At 44.8% G+C, this 16,429-nt stretch overlaps 1 protein-coding gene across 2 annotated transcripts in view; it reads right to left on the reverse strand.

Annotated features, from left to right (window-relative positions):
* AP2A2 (adaptor related protein complex 2 subunit alpha 2) overlaps nucleotides 1-16,429 on the reverse strand; it is a 537,324-nt gene that overhangs the window by 138,222 nt on the left and 382,673 nt on the right. For both annotated transcript variants that reach the window (XM_078682786.1, XM_078682785.1), the window contains exon 10: nucleotides 5,026-5,163. In XM_078682786.1, the coding sequence (XP_078538912.1) occupies nucleotides 5,026-5,163 (138 nt within the window). The remainder of the gene's footprint in view (nucleotides 1-5,025; nucleotides 5,164-16,429) is intronic.

Here is a 16,429-nt window from a genome sequence, read left to right on the forward strand (position 1 = left end):
CCATGAGGAAATGTTCTGCTAGTATGAAGAGTTCAGTTCTCGGAGTTCCAAAATAGGTCTTAAGGAGCCGTCCCTTTTGGGAATTAGAAAATACAACGCCTGACCCTTGATATTGCAATGGTACCAGCGCTATGTCTCCTTTTAGGAAGAGAGACTGGGATTCCTGTTTGAGGAGGTGCAAATGTTTTGGTGACTGTGAGAACGAGATGGAATGTTTGAAGGATTGGTGGTAAGCTCCAAGCAATAACCATATTGGATACTTCCTAAAACCCATTTGTCTGTTGTTATAGATTGCCAAATGGCGAGGAATTGTGGAAGACATCACCAGATATGTGTTAGATGATCGGGGGGAAGGGAGGGTAAGTCACTGTTTGTTAGAGGAAGGGGGTTATGGGGTGTGGAACCTTTTCCTCTACCCTTGCTGTTTCCTCGATATCATCCTCTAAAGAAACCTCTTGAGGAGGAAGGTGGATTGTTGCCTTTATAGGAGGAAACACTGGTGTCTTGAGTACGTGGTCTTAGACCCCCACGACAAAAGGAGTGATGAAAGGAGCCCCAGTTAGAAGGAGACTGTAGAGCTTCCATAGACTTAGCTACTACAGTGTCTTTTTTTAATTTTTTTATAATGCCTGATCAACTTCAGGCACGAAAATATGGACTTTGTAAAACGGGGTGTTTAAGATAAATTGCTGGACTTCAGGTTTGGAACCGGAAATCCTTAACCAGGCATGTCTCGTGAGTAACACAATAGTGTTAATCTCTCGAGCTGCAGCGTTGGCAGCATCTGAGGCACATCTAACAGAAGAATTGGGGATGAGCTTTCCTTCTTGTACTAAATTGTATGCTTTAGCTTTGTGCTCATCTGGAAGATATTGGAGCAATTGCTCCATTTCCTCCCAATGCGCTCTAATATACCTGGCGGAGAGGGCCAGGGTGTTGGCGATGCGCCAATGATTAGCCGCCTGGGCAGCTATTTGTTCGCTTGCCAGAGGTGTCTATTCATTTTGATTCCTTGCCCGGAGGGGGGGCATCCCCAGAGGTTTGTGAATTAGCCTGTTTACGGGCATTAGAGACAACAAGTGAGGCAAGGGGTAATAGTCCCTTAATAAAGACTGGATCAGAGGGAGCAGGCTTATACTTTTGATATATTCTGGGAGTCAGAATGCAAGCAAGAACAGGGTCTTTGAAGATGCCATCAGTATGTCTCATCATGCCTTTGAGCATACGAAGAATTTGACTAGATCTGTGTGTACTACTTAAAAGTGTCGAACAAGAAATAATCTTCTAGTGATTCTTTGTGTAGTTGTACCCCATGATATTGTGCAGCTCTAGCAAGCAACTCTAAATATCCTACATTGTGGTCACGAGGGGAAGGCTTTGCAGGGTAAAGGTCTGAGTCCTTATCAGTAGGTGGATCAATAGTGTAATCTTCCCAAGGTTCGACGGGTAATTGAATATCTTGATCATCTCCATCATCATCTTCATGCTGTGAGGGTGAAGAATTGTGTTGTGTGAAGTAGGTGTTCTAATACAGGAGAAGGTGGTAAAGGTGTAGTGGAACGTGGTAAAAGAGGAGAAGGGTTAGTACCGACATTTTTCTTCTTTAAAGGAATCTTATATTGTATGTCCTCTGACTCAGGTTTGCATTTATGAGGCAGTTTGGAAAGATATCATCCTGTTTCAGGGTTGATGTAAAGTTCCTTTTGGTTAGGATCCAATTTGGGGGGTGGCAAGTTAAGAATCGGATCCTGCAACTTTGAAGGAGCATGTTTTGGTACCGAGGACTTCAGTGCCAGGGTGGAATGACCTTTCGGCGTGGAAGGTTTGGGCTCCGAAGCAGTTTTCGATATTCAGCTTGAGGATTTCGGTCCTGCAGTCTTTGGCTTTGAGTTCGAAGGTTTCGTTTCGGTGCCAGACTGTGGCCGACTCGATCTAGAGTCAGAAGGCTTGACAAGGAGTTTCGGGGCTGAGCCGGAAGGCAGGGCGTCAGAAACATCGTCTTGGGGCCGACCTTGGCCCAGAGGCGGAGGTGGAACCTAAGCCTTTTGCTAGGTTTGACTGGATTTCAGGGCAAGGGGTGTTCAGTACTCACGGAACTTTGACCCTGCGTTAAGTCCTCTTCCATCTGGGAGTCCGATTCAGGAATCGATAAGGGCTGCATTTCCTGCTCCTCTTCGGCCCCTCGTGCATTGAATTCTTCTTGCTCTGATCCTTCACCTTAGATGCCCGGCATGTTTTCGATGTTCTGGCTTTGAATTTCACGACGTCGAGCCCAACGATCTCAGAGTTTTCTTGGATCAGAAGGATCTGCATGTGTCACCATATTGTGCGTTGTGCTCTGGAGATAAGCACAAGTTGCACACATTGTGCAAGTCAGTGCACAGATATTTTGCATGGCACCAAGGGCAGAATTTGAATGGAGTCTGTTCCATCGACTGCAAGGTGGACCGACGCGGGTAGGCCCGATGGCCTTCCATGAGTTTTCCGAAAGAAATTTAAAATTTCCTCGACCAATACGATACACGGAGAAGTGGGCTTCGCGTACGAAAAATAATAATAATAATAATACTGATATTTCTAAAGCGCGAACAGCTACCTCACACGGAGGTGTCCCGGCGCTATGTGAGCAACTGAATGTAAATGGAGTGGCTTAGATTTTTTGATTAAAAAGCCATGTCTTTAACTGCTTCCTAAAGCAGATCTCTGAAGTTGCAGAGCGAATAGACAAAGGCAAAGCATTCCACAATTTTACTGTCCCAGCGGAGAAAGTCCTACCCCCAAGCCGAGCCTTCAAGACTCAGGGAGCATGTATCAGATTCAATGTATTTGAGCGAAGAGACCTCGACTGCTGGTATCGGGGAAGTCTCAATTTAAGATAGTTAGGGCAGTTACCCTGCAGTGCCCTGAAAGCCAGGGTCAGAGCCTTAAATTTGATCCTACTGGGCACTGATAGCCAGTGCAGACCGCGCAGATGCGGAGAGACATGGTGTCTAAAAGGAATATGTTTGATAAGCCTTGCAGCCGCATTCTGCACGGTCTGTAAACGCTGGGTCAAATACTTTGGCAAGCCGAGATAGAGGCCGTTGGCGTAGTCCAGCCTCGATGTAACAGTCGCATGGACTACAGCTTTACGGCAGTCTTCTGGAGTCAAGAAATTTTCAAAGTTATTCTGAGTTTGTTTAGGCACCCAGCTGACACCTGCTGGATGTGAGCAGAAAAGGATAAACTATCATCATAATGATACCGGTATAGTGGATTACACACTAAGGGGATCCCGAAGAACGGTTTCAATCCGGAGCGCAGCAATTCACGTCCGAACCTGATGGCGGAAAAAAACAATCTGACAATGGATTTGATGCCCAGGTGCACTATCACCGAAAGGAGGAGTCAGCTTACCTCGTGACTGGAAAGACTTCTTAGAAGAAAAACAACTTACAAACATCCGGACCAAACACTAGATGGCAGGAGTAGGTAAAGCATGTGATCTATAGCTCACATGCCTCAAATATTACATTTCTTAAAGTATCAGGATTGGTGGATAGAACAATTTTAACTCCTTTCTACTTCTAGAGCTACTATGGTTAACTTTTGAACTAGCAGAAGACTAGGACAACCATGGCACTAAAAGAGGCTTAGAGGGCAACAAACACCACACGACCACTTGCTAATTGTTTAGACATCCAGATTATAACAACAAACTGATAAAGTAATATGTAGATTTGGGGTCAGATAATTAGTATTATTTGTGGTTGAACCTCAAGCAACTCACTGAGGGGGAGGAAGAGGCAGAGGAAGAAGAGGTAGAGGTGGTAGAGGTAGAAGAGGCAGAGGTAGAAGAGGAAGAGGTAGTAGAGGTAGAGGTGGTAGAGGAAGAGGTGGTAGAGGAAGAGGTGGTAGAGGAAGAGGTGGTAGAGGAAGAGGTGGTAGAGGAAGAGGTGGTAGAGGAAGAGGTGGTAGAGGAAGAGGTGGTAGAGGAAGAGGTGGTAGAGGAAGAGGTGGTAGAGGAAAAGGTGGTAGAGGAAAAGGTGGTAGAGGAAAAGGTGGTAGAGGAAAAGGTGGTAGAGGAAAAGGTGGTAGAGGTAGAAGAGGTAGAGGTAGAAGAGGTAGAGGTAGAAGAGGTAGAGGTAGAAGAGGTAGAGGTAGAAGAGGTAGAGGTAGAAGAGGTAGAGGTAGAAGAGGTAGAGGTAGAAGAGGTAGAGGTAGAAGAGGTAGAGGTAGAAGAGGTAGAGGTGGTAGAAGAGGTAGAAGAGGAAGAAGAGGTAGAGGTGGTAGAGGTAAAGGTAGAGGTAGAAGAGGTAGCGGTAGAAGAGCTAGCGGTAGAAGAGGTAGAGGTAGAAGAAGGTAGAAGAAGAACAGGTAGAGGTAGAAGAAGAGGTAGAGGTAGAAGAGGTAGAGGTAGAAGAGGTAGCGGTAGAAGAGGTAGCGGTAGAAGAGGTAGCGGTAGAAGAGGTAGCGGTAGAAGAGGTAGCGGTAGAAGAGGTAGCGGTAGAAGAGGTAGAGGTAGAACAAGAGGTAGAGGTAGAGGTAGAACAAGAGGTAGAGGTAGAACAAGAGGTAGAGGTAGAACAAGAGGTAGAACAAGAGGTAGAGGTAGAACAAGAGGTAGAGGTAGAACAAGAGGTAGAGGTAGAGTTAGAAGAGGTAGAAGAAGAAGAGGTAGAGTTAGAAGAGGTAGAGTTAGAAGAGGTAGAAGAAGAAGAAGAGGTAGAGGTAGAAGAGGTAGAGGTAGAAGAAGAGGTAGAGGTAGAGGAGGAAGAGGAAGAAGAAATCATCATCGAGGGGAGATATTTGGCAATAGACAGAAAACTGAAGACATGCTTCGAGAGACAAGTGTTTTGGCATAATTAAACTGGTCAATACTGGGTTAGGCCTCCCTACCCTAACCACTTTGGATTTTAGCTTCCATACATACATTTCTTTATTCATTTTAATTAAAGTGTTTTAATCTTGAAGAATGTCTTCTGAAAACGTTTCACAGGATGACAAAAATTACAAAGTACACAGAGGTCATCAGTTGCCACTCACAATCTCCTCACGAATAGAGTAATCTGCTGTCTCCAGGTAATTAAGCATCTCTGCCACGATCTGCTGGGCATTGCTGCGGTCACACATGGCATACAGCAGGTCCACCGCCCTCTGCCGCACGCTTACATCCCGCTCAGTCTGCAACAAACAGCAGAGGAGTTAATTGAACAGAACTCTATTTGACCCAGGTCAGACTGTTTCATATCAACATCTTTCATTTAATTTTTTTTATATTTACAAGGGATAACATGTTGCTAAAGCCTCAAATGGTCTTCAACCTGCTGAAAAGACTCGGTATAGACAAACACACAAATCAGTTTACAGACCTCAGAGGTGAGGCAGGATTGACCACACAAAAATACAAAATACTGACCTCCAGATCACTGCAAAGATCAGCAGCCAGTATGACGTGGCTGAGCCATGTTGCTGGAGGGACACACCCACTTTGGGAAATTTGCTGAGCTGACTATGAAAGGGTATGAAAAGGCTAACCATGCTTTTGCATATTCCCCCTACATACCAGCACAACTACCTCAATAACAAATAAAGACTCCTTACTACATTGGCTCAATTATAGCTTGTACTCATGTCACGACTCTGAGTTTGCACAAAGCAGAGACTGGTGAGAGGACCTAGTATAAACTAACATCAACAAATGACGAAATAACATGAGGAATGGTAATGCAAAAGACTTTTACTGAAATTGTAACTTCAGTGGTAAAATGGTAGTAAATGACCAAATTATTTGGCAGCTAAGATGTGACTAGTATGAAAGAAGCACAAGAACATATTCCTGGCAATATAGTAATTAAACTTGCTTCCCGGTGAAGAATGGATAAAACTCTAAGCATTGTGAATCAGCCAGACGTTTTGCAGCAGAGGTCTCAAATACTTCCGAAATCAGTAATATATCAACTGCCAAAAGCGATTCAAAACAAAAAGACAAAAGATCTATGAAATGACAGATTAAGCTACTTAAACAATTGTTATGTATATATGTCTCGCCACCACCTATTAAGTAGAAACCGATAAACTACCCTGTTCAGACAAAATGCTGTAGTTAAAGATGGTATGCTATGGAACAATCAACATTTTCCTAGGTAGGTTGTAGAATCCGACACACATTGTGCAATCTTTGCTGGCACTGCCAAGCATTATCCAGGGCCAATGGGGCTTCATTCCTTCCAATCAGGGATATTGGCCCAACAACAAGATGGCAAAAACTACAGATCCCTTAACTGGCACTAGTGAAATGGGCTTATGACTGTCAAAAATGTGTGCGTATGCCCCTCTATCATAAATGAACACCAAAAATTGTGGTAGTACACAGTATAGACAATACTTTTATTATGACAACTATATCTAAAGTGATGAGGACTTTTTTTCCACCACCTATGATCACCTCCTGGTTTTCACCAGGAAGTAGCAGTCTTCCTGTGGTTTACTTGTAATGCACGAAGGACAAGTTCAAAGATGCCAAAAGAGAATGCAGAATTTTGGCATGTAGCTGTGAAAAAAAAAAAAAAATAGATTGTAATACATCAATATCCTTGCTGTTAACACATGGTAGTCATCGTGGCCCGGTAGAAGGAGACAGCAGATGTCACACATCACTTAAGAGTCACATTTTTGAAGACTACTGAGGGAACCTGGTATTCTTTGTGGAGACAGAGGAAAATCTGCATACTTCGCTCATCTAGTTTTGGGTGCAGATCTTGCTAGCTGTTTTTCTTTGTAGAGGACTGAGTTTCGAGGGGGCTCAACATTCGTCCCCCAAAACCCACATTGACAAAAACACAGACTTCACCTTAGATTGTGTTTTCCTCTAAAGGTAGGAATACGTATAGAGACGCAAAGCAGTAAATAGTGTAATCGTTTGACATTATACTATGACATGGCCAAGATATTCCTACTACATTTTGGGGATATGTAGTAGGGATATCTTGGCATAAGGAAGGCGAGGGCAAACTACAAAACAACATTAAGCTATACGCAGTGAGGATGGTACGAGGGAAACTGGAAAAATGTACTCCATGCTGCTATTATAAAAGATTTGTTCACGTTCTGGAGAAAAATTGCATATGGTAGTAAAGGCACAATCTCCCACACAGAATATTATTCGGATCAGCTCATCTGGACTCAACAGTTTGCCAACCTCTACGCAGATACCAAGGGAGTTTGTAATGATCATCATTGGTCATTAACTGATTGTGTAAACGATTGTTTAATCTATAGGATCCACTTCAGCTTAGAGGACACAATAAAGGCAATTAACGCTATTAAGTTGGGTAAGGCTCCAGGGCTGGATAAAATTCTGGGTGATTTGCTTATGCATGATCTAGAAGCAAGAGGTACTTATCTTAACTTAATTGGCAATGTGGTTGCTTCAGGTGCACCGGTCCCACCACTTGGAAGAGGGCTGAAGTAGTACTGTTATAACAATTTTTAAGAAAGAGTAAACTCGATCCTGGGATCTACAGGCCAATAAGACTTCAACACAATGCAGAAAGTTTATGCCAGACAAGTTCAGGATAAACTGAATAATGAGATCCGTGGAAACAATGTACTAACAGTTTACAAGGAAGGGTTTAGATCTCCAACTAGCACAACTGATGCAGGATTTATGCTAATGTGCTTCTTATGAAATATGTTAAAATAAGAGATGTCCACATTTATATTGGGGTTGTAGACTTAAGGGCAGCGCTTGACCTTGTCCCAAGGTGGCAGCTCTGGGCACAACTGAAAAGTCAGTGAGTCCCCAGATGACATCCTAGCCCAAATAGTTAGTGTACACCAGGGTAACAACGCTATGGTCCATTGGGGGTGAATGGTGAACTGGGCCATTACCAATTAACATAGGAGTGAGACAGGGGCAAGTGATTGCACCTACCCTGTTCTCACGCTCTCTCAATGACATTGTTGACCATCTCAACAAGTGCAGTCATGACTCTTCAGGTCCCTGGATCCAGTACTGCTTTTTTCTTATGATACCATTTTGGTCTTGCTGATGCCGAGGGGTCTCCAAAACCTTTTAGATAGCTTTAATTAATACTGCACTGGAAAGGGTTTGGAAGGATTATGTAACTTACTCTGTAAGCATCTGTTCTAGGCTTGTAGAGCTGTAGATTCACATGCTTGTTATACTCCTGCCATCTAGTGTTGGACCTGGATGTTTGCAAGTTGTTTTTCCTCAAAGAAGTCTTTTCCAGTCACAAGGTAAGGCAACTCCTCCTTTCGGTGATAGCGCGCATGAGCATCGACTCCATTGCTAGATTTTTTTCCCGCAATAGGATGAGAATGGAGCAAGTGTAGTACTGAGATGTCCATGCGTATGTAATGTGAATAATAAGAACTGCAACAACCACAGGTGTCCAGGGAGGAGGGAGAGCGCATGTGAATCTACAGCTCTACATGCCAAGAACAGATGCTTACAGGGTAAGTAACTTAATCTTCTCGAGGCATGTGTGCTGTGGATACACATGCTTTGCATAGACCATATAGCAGTATTCTCCCATAGCGGTGGCTAACCGGTAGATGTTGCTGTTGTCTGGAAAAGTGTTTTTAGCACTACCTGCCCTACATTGGCTTGTTGGTGTGCCAGTACATCCACACAACAGTGTTTGATAAATGTGTGTGGTGTACCCAATGTTGCTGCTTTACAGATGGCAGGTAGAGGAATGTTACCTAAAAAGGCAATAGATGCCCCTATTTTGCGAGTGGAATGCGCTCTAGGGCTATAGATAAAGTTGGTTTGGCTATGCCGTAGCAAGTTTGAATGCACTTAATCCATCTTGAAATGCCAGATTTAGAAATAGGATTGCCTTTGTGAGGTGGTGTAAATTCTTTTGTTCTTTTCATATAATTCAGTAAAGCTCTTTTGACGTCAAGTGTGTGAAGAGCTCGTTCTGCTACTGAATCAGGTTGAGGAAAGATCATAAGTAACTCAACTGATTGGTTAATATGGAAAGCAGAAACCACTTTTCGAAGGAATTTGGGAATGGTGTGAAGAACTACCCTATCTTTATGGAGCTGAAAGAAGGGTTCTTCTAAAATTAATGCTTGTATCTCAACAACTCTTCTTAATGAAATAATTGCAATGAGGAATGCAACCTTCCAAGAGAGAAACTGTAAAGGACACTTGTGTAGTGGTTCAAAGAGTGGACCCATAAGTCTTGTAAGTACAACATTAAGATTCCACACTGGTGCCGGTGGAATTCTTGGTAGTATAACTCTTTTTAAACCCTACATAAATGCTTTGATGACAGGAACTTTGAACAAAGACAAATGCTGTCTGTTTTGCAAATATGCAGCTTCTGCTGCAAGGTGCAACCTAATAGATGTTTAAGCTCGCCCACATAGGTGTAGGTTAAAAAGGTAACAGCCAAAGTTCTTAACAGAAGCATCTAGAGATAGAATGTTGTTGTTACAGTAAACAACAAATCTTTTCCATTTTGCTGCATAGCAAGCTCTGGTAGTAGGTTTTCCCGCTTCTTTCAGAAGTCATACAGACTGGTGGCAAATTTAAATACCCAAACTCTATGACTTCAGGAGCCAAATCTCCAAGTAGAGCTCCTTGGGATTTGGATGCTTGATTTCTCCATGGTTCTGAGTGAGGAGACTGGAGGTTAGATGTAGCTTTTGAAGTGAAATTGCTGAGAGCTCTAACAGGGTGGTGTACCATGGTTGACGGACCCATGTGGGAGCTACAAAAATCAGTGTTTGCCTGAGTTTCTGAACCAGAAACGGAAGGAGTGAAGAGGCAGAAAAGCATAGGGAAATATCCCGGACCAATTCATCCATAGAGCATTGCGTTTGGAGAGAGGGTGTGGGAACCTGGAGGAGAAGTTTGGGCATTGCGCATTGCCTACTGTGGCAGATTTATTTGTTGGGTATCCCCACTGTTGAAAGTATGGAAGGAGAACGTGAGGATGAAGTTCCCACCCGTGTATTTGCTGTCTCTTTCTGCTGAGGTCAGCAATTTGATTGTTTACTCCTGGGAGTTGTTCTGCCAGAAGGTGAATTTGCGATGGATTTCCCATTTCCAAATTGTCTGAGACAGGCGTGACAGTTGGAGAGTGTGCCCCCCCCCCCTTGTTTTTGTACATAGCACATTGGTGTCAAGTTGTCTGTGCGGACTGTGTAATGTTGGAGATGTGCACCCCAACCAGTGAGAGATGCGTCTGCTGTTAGCACGACTTGTGGAACAGGGTCGATGAATGGCCGCCCTTCTGATACCCAACTGTAGAGAGCGATGGGTGCGGCTGTCTACCAACACTATATCTGTTAATTGACCGTGTGACTGATAACACTGATGAGCTAAGCATTGTTTTAATGGACACATGTGTAGTCTTGCATGAGGTACTACTGCAATGCATGAAGCCATCATTACCAGTAGGTGCATGAAAGTCCTGGCTGGCAAGGTTGAGTTGGTTGGAACTGCAGCAATAGAGTTAGGATATTGGAAATTCTGGCTACATTGGGGCAGGCTAGAGCCTTGTGAGTGTTGAGAGTGGCTCCTAGATAAGTTTGTATTTGTAAAGACTGTAGATGAGATTTCTGAATGTTGACCATGAAACCTAGTTGGTGAAGAAGGTGTAGCGTGATCTGAGTGCTTTGAAGACACTTTTGGTGTGTGCAGTCATCTAGTTAGGGGGAAGACATGAATTTGTTGTCTTCTGCGTGAGCTGCTATCACTGCTAGGTATTTTGTAAATACACTGGGAGCAGTAATTACTCTGAATGGAATTACTTGGACCGGACAGTGTTCGCCTGCTATCACAAATCTGAGATATTTGTGATGAGACGGAATGTGAAAATATGCATCTGTTAAGTCCAGTGTGGACAAAAAAAACACCTTGCTGTAGGAAAGGAAGGACCTGTTGAAGCGTTACCATATGGAAATGTTCTGACAGTATGTAGTGGCTTAATTCTCCGAGATCCAAAATTGGTCTTAATGAACCATCCTTTTTGGGGAATTAGTAAATAAAGAGAGTAAACCCGTGAAGCTTGGTACTAAAATGGAACTGGTTCTATGGATCCCTTTAGTAAGAGAGATTGCACCTCTTGTTTGAGTAACTGCAAATGGTATGACGACAATTTGTGAATGCGAGGTGGAATGTTTGCTGGATTGGAGGTGAGCTCCAGACAATAACTGTGCTGGACAAGGTCTAGGACCCATTTGTAGATTGTTATAGTTTGTCAAATGGGGAGAAACTGTTGAAGTCTTCACCTAAAAGGTGTCAAGGGATCGGGGGGACGTGTGGGCAAGTCAATGTTTATTAGGGGAAGGTGAGTTATGTGGTGTGGCGCCTTTACCCCTGCCTTTGGAATTGTTTCCTCTATATCCTCCTCTGTAGAAATCTCTAGAGGAAATGGATTGGATGTCGCCTTTGTAAGAGGAAGCATTTGGGTCCGAGGATGTTGTTTTGGACCCTGCTCTACAAAATAAGCGGCAAAAATAGCCGCTATTGGATGGGGACTGGAGCGATCCCATGGATTTTGCCGCGTCAGTGTCCTTTTTTTATTTCGTCTAAGGATTGTTCAAGTACAGGAACAAACAGGTGTTCCTCGTCAAATGGGGTATTCAAAATGGACTGTTGAACTCAGGCTTAAACCCCGAGATCCTAAGCCATGTATGCCTTCTAAGGAGAATGCTGGTATTGATCTCCCTAGCTGCAGTGTCAGCTGTGTCTAAAGCACATCTTATTGAGGAGTTAGAGATGAGTTTCCCCTCTTCAACTAACTGCTGTGCTTTAGTTTTAAGTTCGTCAGGGAGATATTGGAGCAGTTGCTCCATCTCACCCCAGTGTGCCCTGTCGTACCTAACTGGTAGGTCATGTGTGTTTGCGATGTGCCAGTGATTTGCAGCTTGAACAGATAATAGTTTTCTAGCGGCATCTATACGTTTGGATTCTTTATCTGGGGGAGGTGCATCACCAGAAGTTTGCGGGTTAGCTCTTTTGCAAGCATTGGACAGTACTAGGGAGTCAAGAGGTAATTGTCCCTTAATAAACACAGGAACTGATGGTGAGGTTTTATATTTTTTTATCTATCCATGGAGTTAAAATACATGCTCTAAAAGGGTCTATAAAGATATCATCTGCACGTCTCATCATGCCTTTAAGCATAGGGAGTGTTTGACTTGACCTATGTGTGGACTGAAGTGTTTCAAATAGAAAGTCCTCTTCTAATGTTTCATTATGTAACAGTACCCCATGATACTCTTCTGCGCTGGCAATGAGCTGTTGATAAGCCATATTATCATCTGGTGGTGGTGGTTTTGCAGGATAAAGGTCTGGCTCATTGTCTACTGGAGGGTCATTGATATAATCATTCCATGGGTTTGCAGGCAAATGAGTATCACCATCACCCTGGTCCACATCTGGATCTGTTTGTGGAGATCCCGGAGGTGTTATATGTAATGGATCTTTATTTATTAATTGTGGAGAAGATGATGGAGAGGGTTGTGGGGCAGGATAAACAGGGCTAGTAGCCATGTCCTCCTTCAGGGGAAGGTAATCAGGAGTGTCCTCTGCATTAAGCTTGGGTTCTGATGGATTTTTAGCCAAAATGGGCCCAGTATTAGGATTAATATAAGTTTTCTTTTGTGTGGGATCCAATTTTGCCTTAAGAACGTCACAAATTGGTTCTGGAGGCTAGAGTACATTGTCCTTGGATTTCGGCGTGGAAATCGACTTGTATTTAGAATGTTTCAGCTCCGAAGCATGTTTGTGTTTTGAAGTGGTGGTTTACAGATCCGAACCAGATTTGTCCCTGGAGCCTGAAGATTTCGGATCCGAAGTTAATTTCGGCAGACTCGTTCCCAAGCCGGAAGGCTTGCTGGTTTGTTTCAGTGCCGAGCCGGGAGGCAGGGCATCAAAAACATTGTCTCGGTGACGAACTTGGCCAGAAGGCAGAGATTGTGCCGTAGCCTTATGAGTTTTGGAAGAGGATTCAGGGGGCAAAGGTTCTTTGGTACTCACGGCACCCTGTCCCGGAGGCACATCTTCAGACTCCAGATCGATCAGGGAATCGAACTCTGGAACAGAGAGGGCCTTTTCTTCTGCGGCAGATGATGTGATCTCTTCTTGGTCAGATTCTTCCCCAAAGATATCCAGAGTGGGTTGGATGCTTTGGCACTGCAGCTCTCTTCATCGCACCCGATCACCTAGTCTTCTTGGACCAAAACAACTTACAAGTGTTGCAATCTTCCTCCCTGTGCTCCGGAGAGAGGCACAAGTTACAAACTTGATGTAGGTCGGTGCGAGGGTACTTAAGGTGGCACTCAAGACAGAATTGGAAAGGAGTCCGTTCCATCGGTAGAAGGCTGGCCCGACGCAGCATGGCTCAATGACCCCCCCACAAGGTTTTTGATCGAAAATGGAGTTTGTTGAGCGAGCCAATATGCAGAGAGCAGGGAAACACGTACGGAAACAATACCATGGAGGGTAGAGTGGATTGTGCACAGAGGGGTACCCAAAGACCGGTTTTCAAACCAAAGTGCAGCAATACATGTCCGAACCGGATGGCGGAATGCCCATGCGCCCTATCACCGAAAGGAGGAGTCATCTTACCCTGTGACTGGAAAGACTTCTTCGAAAAAAAAACAACTTGCAAACATCCGGACCCAACACTAGATGGCAGGAGTATGCACAGCATATGTATCTACAGCACACATTCCTCGAACAGGTTAATTTTTGACAGCAGTAAGGGCAGTCTGATCCTTTTCTGAATGACAGCATCGGGTGAATTAACTCGGAGTTATTTTAAAAGCTTATGTGCTTAATGTTGAAAATTGTTGGATTCAGAGGGAGGTCACCAAAGACTTAAGGAGATCAGAGTAAAGGATAGAGGGGCACCTGGAACTTCTATTGCGAAGTGAGAAAGAGGCCTCTGAATAGCAAAGGGGAAGGCCCCTTCATTTGAGCCAGTGTTATCTGTTGCTCAGCACCAGCACTTACGACACTCCATGACATGATGGCAATATCGGTTTAATTTTGAGGTGAGCACAACATAGTGTTTAATAATGCAACATACATTAAAAAAATATTTGCCACCCAGACTACTCCTATAGCTTTGGGTGGCCTGGAATAGTCTGAATTGTGACACCTGGAGGAGAGTGATGTTTAGTTGTGTTGTCGTTCGCACTGACAGCGGCAACGAGTGGTGCAAGCAGCAGTGTTTTACTGGGCCACCTGTGTTCCAACTTCGCAAGCGCTACAACACTTGCTGTAACCACGCATATGCCTTAACCACGCAGATTAAGGCAGTGCGCGATCTAGTTGCTGGCAGGAAGAAGCAGTATCTGGAGAGGGCATGACTCGGTGAGATAAGTGGGGCTGGGTTTTGCAGAGGGTTAGTTTCTATGGTTTGAGGGGGGTTATTATCTATAGATTGGGTATAGTTTTCAGGGCAGAGAGAATTCGGGGTAGTTTTCAGGGTTAGAGGGAGGAGATCAGTATTTTTCAGGGCTAGGGGGTTGTTTCTTAGGGAGGATGTGTAGTTTTAGATGTCAAGGCAGGGGTTTGGGGCAGTTTTAGGGCTTAGGGAGTGAGGCAGGGATTTTAATACTTTTTAGGGCTTAGGGGCGGTCGGGGTTGTTTTTAGGGCTTATGGGAGGTTTTGGTAGTTGTTAGGGCTCTGGTCGGTTTTAGGGATTGGGGAGGGTGGGGTCGTTTTTAGGACTGGGTCAGGGGTAGGGGGTAAACTGTACCTGTCCAGTCTTGAACATGGATTTGTCTTTACCATACATGCCTTAACAACGCATAATTCATTGTAAATGTATATTTGTGGTGAAGACTTGCGTTGTTGAGACGCATGGAACCAGCATGTGTGGTAAACGTATACGTGGTTCAATCACACAACCGTGGTGCGAGCAGCAGTGGTGGTTTACTGAGAACCACCCCATCACTTAATTTGTATTAAAAAAAAGTAGGTACCAGAGGAAGGAAAAATTAGACAGATTTCTGCAGATTTGTTCAGACTGCGCATCATAGTAGGTCCCTTACAGGTTCACCCTGTAACTCGTCTAGAAACTGCCAACTGAACGTTTTCAGTACTCACGGTCCCCTCAACTGAGTTCCACTTCTGATTCTCGAAGAAAACTGAAGTACGATGAGAACAACAGGTAGGGCCATGTGCATTGTAACACCTAGGGTGCACAAGTTGAGGAGCCAGTGCCTGGCAGCAGCGCTAACAAATAAGTCTCTGTACTATCATTCCAAGTTATTCCCAGGATTATTAGGACTAGCGCATCAGAAGCTTAAAAGTATATCGAACGCTGCAATTAATAGGACGGGTGTTGGAACTCATGCATGGCTAGCTTTAACTTACATGGGGTCATTGAAGGGTCAGCAAAAACTGGTCTTGCTGTCTGCAGTACAACAGACATAATGTGCCCTTGCTGCAGATATGGTCTCCTACAGGCTGGCGAGGGGGTCTACGCCTGAGGCTGGAGGAACAGCGGAAGAACTTTCTAAGTGTTTGGACACTTGTACTTTGTATTTTATCTCACACGCGCTCTGCTGAAATAAGAGCAGGGGCGCGCGCGCTTTTAATTGGGAACTCCTCTTCTCTCCGCTCCAAATCCCCTCCTGGAATTATTAAAATCTAACTGGTCACTCACCTGCCTCTCACTCCGAGGGAGCACCGGCGGCCGGCTGGGTGCAGGATACACCGGCGGACTCTCGGCGGCCGGAGGCGCCATCTTGGGCTGGGCTGGCCAGGCGAGGGACACAATCGCCACGCCCCCGAGATCCTCCCCTATTTAAACAGCCCCTATGTGTCGCGCAGCGGACGAGCGCAGCGGGCGCGACGAAGGCGCGCCGGAGTTGCGCCTGAGTTAAGCCCGTCTGCGCCCGTCCGCGGCCGACCGGGGCAAGGGGCATGTCACTCTGCCAGTCCTCCTGCATACACCCGCTCTGCCCTTATTCGTTTTCATGATCCCAGGCTCCCTATCCCTGAGTCTTCCTCCAGGCTTGCATCTCTGGGTTTGCTCACGACTAGAACGGCTTTCCCTGAAATTACTTCCCTGCTGGGCGCCACTGAACCCACTATTTTGACTTCAAGATCTAGCTCCCTTCCACCCACCAGGGTTTGCAACCTTAAATACTCTGTGATTTATTTAAACACTCGCTCTTTGGTTAGCCACCAGCTGGACATTTTCCATCTCCTTGAGTCTGAGCAACCTGATATTTTATTTCTTACCGAGACCTGGCTCACTGAAGACTCTTCCCCCGACATTCTGGCTGCAATCCCGCCGGGTTATTATATTCTCCATGTAAATCGCCCTCCGGGCAAAATGGGCGGCGGTGTTGCAGCCATCATTAGGCACCCGATTCGTTTTTCTTCATTGGTCACTACTGACATCCCTATGACCGACTGCATGGTGCTCAGATTGGAGCAGC

The sequence above is a fragment of the Lissotriton helveticus genome, chromosome 3_1 (genome assembly GCF_964261635.1).
Source record: "Lissotriton helveticus chromosome 3_1, aLisHel1.1, whole genome shotgun sequence".
NCBI lineage: Eukaryota > Metazoa > Chordata > Amphibia > Caudata > Salamandridae > Lissotriton > Lissotriton helveticus.